General features: G+C 35.8%; 1 protein-coding gene across 1 annotated transcript in view; it reads left to right on the top strand.

Moving 5' to 3' along the window:
* The window catches only part of acaa1 (acetyl-CoA acyltransferase 1), a 9,925-nt gene that overhangs the window by 424 nt on the left and 4,660 nt on the right, over positions 1-4,841 (top strand). The window contains exon 2 of the mRNA XM_024267568.2: positions 4,318-4,411. Coding sequence (XP_024123336.1) covers positions 4,318-4,411 — 94 coding nt within the window. The remainder of the gene's footprint in view (positions 1-4,317; positions 4,412-4,841) is intronic.

The following is a 4,841-nucleotide window of genomic DNA, read 5'->3' as shown; positions in this document are numbered from 1 at the left end:
ATGCAGTATTTTACACGACACCTCTTTACTTTGTTATTTAAGCAGTATTTGTTACCAATAGTCCAAACATAAGACCAGTTTATGTCAACAATTCAAAATAAAATCATGTGATCCTGTATCTCCTGATGAATGACGACTGTGAGGAAATCCCTGTTTAACTGTACAAACTGGAATTCTAAGTTACTAAAGTTCTCAAGAAACTCTCAGATGTTGGAACTTTTTATTTAGAATTAAATCTTCGTCCCATTTGGATATTTGTTTATAGCTGCAAAATATTGGAATCACTTTTGCCCTTTTGTAGTAAATGTAATTTAAATGATAGAATAATATGATCCAATCATCCTCAGTCGATCAATGATAATGTTCCACAGTTATCCAGTTCTTTTATACAGTCTGTTTATCAGTTTTGTTCCCAACTTCCTCCTAAAATAATGATACAAAATTACATCAAAGAAAAGTTTAAAATCTAAATTTGCTGAATTCATTGAACGATGTTTACTCATAAATCAGCTGTTTGTGTTTACATTCTCAGGACAACAACTGCACTTTCTGTGATGTTAATAAACAAACAGGTTACAGTTTGTTGGTTTTGGACAAAATTCACGACTTTAACTCTCAGATGAAACGTTTTGTGGTTCAGCTGTGAGTTTATTGATACTTGGACAATGTTGATGAGAATGTTTTTAAAAATCAAACCACTTTTGAATCCGTCTCATCCGAACTTTTACTGATTCTTAGTTCAGGATAGAAAGTCAAACCAGAACTCCAGGATTTGATTCTGTTTTCTCCTTTAACTTCATTGTTTGTTCTTGTTTGTTGTTGTGTAAAGTAATAAATGGTTGACCTGGTGATGGCGCTGGGGGCGGGGCTGACCCTGGAGCTGGGTTGGTATGGAAACCTCAAAGGCCCAAAAACCCTGGAGTTCCAGCTCCTCTCGATAAGAAAACTGCTGTATTTGCATTTTCCTGGTTGAGTGAAGAAGTTTCCGCTTGTGATTTAAATTCAAACTTTTGCTTTATTTTGTTATTTTATTGTTTCAAAGTTTTTTTCTGCAAAAGCATCAGAACCAAAAGTCCTGAAAACGGTTCTGTTGGTCCAAATGACAGAGCAGAATCTGATCGTTCCAGAAGCTCCGCCTCCCTGCAGCGTTCGGCTCAAAGAGCAGAATCTGATCGTTCCAGAAGCTCCGCCTCCCTGCAGCGTTCGGCTCAAAGAGCAGATCCTGATCCGATCTGCAGCAGTCTGAGGTTCAGGAGGAACTTCTTTATGACTACAAGCTTTGAACACATATCGACTTCAAACGGATCCATCATCATTTCAGAGACTCAATCTGGTTTTATTAGATGGCGTTCAATACACACTAATATAATAATATAAGGTTTATTGTTGATTCGCTTGAATATAAGGACCTTATCGAAGATACGGTTTCATTTAATGTCTCGACTTCTTTCAAGCATCAGACGGTCGAACAGACATTTATTATACGCACACTAGAGCTTTTTGGATTTGGCGAACATTTGATGGATATAGTTAAACTAATTTATAAATATACTGATACTACAGTTATAGTACAGTAATAGTACACTCATAGTACAGTCATAGTACAGTTATAGTACAGTAATAGTAAAGTAATAGTACAGTAATAGTACAGTAATAGTACAGTTATAGTACAGTTATAGTACAGTAATAGTACAGTAATAGTACAGTTATAGTACAGTAATAGTACAGTAATAGTACAGTTATAGTACAGTAATAGTACACTCATAGTACAGTCATAGTACAGTTATAGTACAGTTATAGTACAGTAATAGTACAGTAATAGTACAGTAATAGTACAGTTATAGTACAGTTATAGTACAGTAATAGTACACTCATAGTACAGTCATAGTACAGTTATAGTACAGTTATAGTACAGTTATAGTACAGTAATAGTACAGTAATAGTACAGTAATAGTACAGTTATAGTACAGTAATAGTACAGTAATAGTACAGTAATAGTACAGTTATAGTACAGTTATAATACAGTTATAGTACAGTTATAGTACAGTAATAGTACAGTAATAGTACAGTAATAGTACAGTCATAGTACAGTTATAGTACAGTTATAGTACAGTAATAGTACAGTTATAGTACAGTAATAGTACAGTTATAGTACAGTTATAGTACAGTTATAGTACAAATATACTACAGTTATAGTACAGTTATAGTACAGTAATAGTACAGTTATACTACAGTTATAGTACAGTTATAGTACAGTTATACTACAGTTATAGTACAGTTATAGTACAGTTATAGTACAGTTATAGTACAAATATACTACAGTAATAGTACAGTAATAGTACAGTTATACTACAGTAATAGTACAGTAATAGTACAGTTATACTACAGTTATAGTACAGTAATAGTACAGTTATAGTACAGTTATAGTATAGTTATAGTACAGTTATAGTACAGTTATAGTACAGTAATAGTACAGTAATAGTACAGTAATAGTACAGTTATAGTACAGTAATAGTACAGTTATAGTACAGTTATAGTACAGTAATAGTACAGTTATAGTACAGTTATTTTACCCCACGGGACATCCCGAGGTTCTTCACTAAGAGGGGATAAAACAGGGCTGTCCAGTCTCCCGTTATTATTTATCTTAGCAGCAGAGACATCATCAATTCTCATCAAAAATCTAACTTTGACAAACTAACAATATTAGATAAACAATTTACAATAAATCAGCTTGCTGACGACAGAAATATTTATGAGAAACAGAGATCAACTTCCTGAAATCATTGAAAGAATAGATGTTTTCTAAAGCTTCTGGTCTGACGTTGAATCTTAATGAATGTGAACTCCATCCATGAGTCTGTCAGCCGTTCATTCCATCCACAGCTAAACATCTATCCACGTTACAAAGATCATGGAGCAGTGAAGCAACCTGAATATTTGGAGAAACTTGAGAAACGTAAAACCCAACTTCATGTTTGGTCTGAAAGAATCTTCTGTCATCGGTCGGACGTTACTGACAAAAACTGAAATCATTTCTTATCTATCCGGCTCAATTATTACCATCCCCAAAAAAAGCCACCAAACAAATAAACCAAACAAACTTCAGCTCCATCGGGAAGGATAAAGCTCATTCTATAAAAGAGCTCAATGACCCAAACATATGAAGAGGGCGGAGTCAAGGCCATAGACTTTGAATGTTCTGATGGTCCCGTCAAGATTCATTGGTTAAGACCATTTCTAAACATAGACATTTGGTTCACATTCCCAATGAAATATTTATAAGATTAGAAGTTTTACTCAGATGTGACTATGACCCTAAAAAACTTTCATTATTTCACCAACACGTTTTGTTCTATTGGAAAATGATTTACAAGAACAATTTCAGTCTCACGATATCCAATCAGGAGCTGCAGACAAATCCTACATAATCCTAAATCTTTATTCTTAGGAAATGGATTGGACATTAATGGTGATTTACTTTCTTTTGAAGAATTTAGTGCAAAATTTGATATAATTTGACAGAAACCAGAATAAAGAGTTTATAAATCTATTCCCCAACCTGTGGTTTGATTGGTCGAAAACTTTTCCAAAAATGATATAAATCCAAAACTCCCCTGATTCTGGTAAATGGCTGTGATCTATTTGGTACCAAAGTAAATAATCAATCAACTCAACAATATTCAACAGAGAACTCTTCCCATCTCTCTCCCCAAACTGATGTAGAATATTTAAGATTTTTAAGTCAAAGAATTTCAAAATGATCAGTGATGTTTATCCATCTTCTGATTTTCTATCAAAAGTTTTGGATTTGAATGTGGTAACTGTACTTTATATAACACACACAGTGAAACAACAGAAGATTTGTTTTACGATTGAATATTTACCTCAACATTTTGGGAGGATTTGTTTCAGTGGTTTACTAACTTTCTTCAAACCCTGAACTTAACAAAGTTTGGTTTGATTATAAATATAAATTGCATTGTAAAATAATTAATACAATATTTTAGACATAAAAACAAGTTCCTAAAATCCACACCAACATTCTGTGTATTTCGTAGGAACTGCAGCTTTTTTCTCATCCCTTAAATATGTTGAGACAAAATCGCCGTGAAACTACAATGAAGCAGAAAGTATCGGACTTCTACAAAATCTCCTTTTTGTCTAAATATTTTCCCTTATTTTATCTGTGTTCTTATTTTGATTTGTGTTTTTCCTGATCGTTATTTTCTTTCTCTGCCCGCGTCGCTCCTGCATCTGTTTGGACCCGTCTGTTCTGAGGAAACCTGGTGAATTTGCCCTGTTCCTCGCCTGCAGGACACCACGCCTGACGAGCTGCTGAGCGCCGTGATGACCGCCGTCCTCGCTGATGTAGCTCTGTCACCTGACAAGCTGGGGGACGTCTGTGTGGGTGAGAGCGACCTTCATGCTCCTCCTCTTTCTGATGCCGTCCTGTAACTGCAGTTTGAAGGTTAGCAGTGAGGAACCGGCTCCAGCATCTTCTTTGGAGGTCGGCTGCAGCTTTCCAGACATTTTCTGAGCTGCTGCTCTTATTTTGAAAAGCTGGGAACGACTCAGAGGAGGTGTCGGACCATTTCCCCCAAAAGCCCCCAAACATCAGAGCAGCTTCACGTTGAAACATGTTTGCTCATCAGCAGCGGTTGTTCCTTAGATCCACTCACACACTGCTAACCGGACCGGACCAGACCAGCCCGGACCAGACCAAACCAGACCAAATCAGACCGAACCAGACCAAACCAGACCAAACCAGACTGAATCAAATCAGACCAGACAAAACTAGACCTGACCAAACCAGACAAAACCAAACCAGACCAGACTAA

The sequence above is a fragment of the Oryzias melastigma genome, linkage group LG16 (genome assembly GCF_002922805.2).
Source record: "Oryzias melastigma strain HK-1 linkage group LG16, ASM292280v2, whole genome shotgun sequence".
In the NCBI taxonomy this organism is placed as follows: domain Eukaryota; kingdom Metazoa; phylum Chordata; class Actinopteri; order Beloniformes; family Adrianichthyidae; genus Oryzias; species Oryzias melastigma.
Note: the sequence above shows the minus strand (reverse complement) of the source record. Positions and strands in the feature narration are given on the sequence as shown.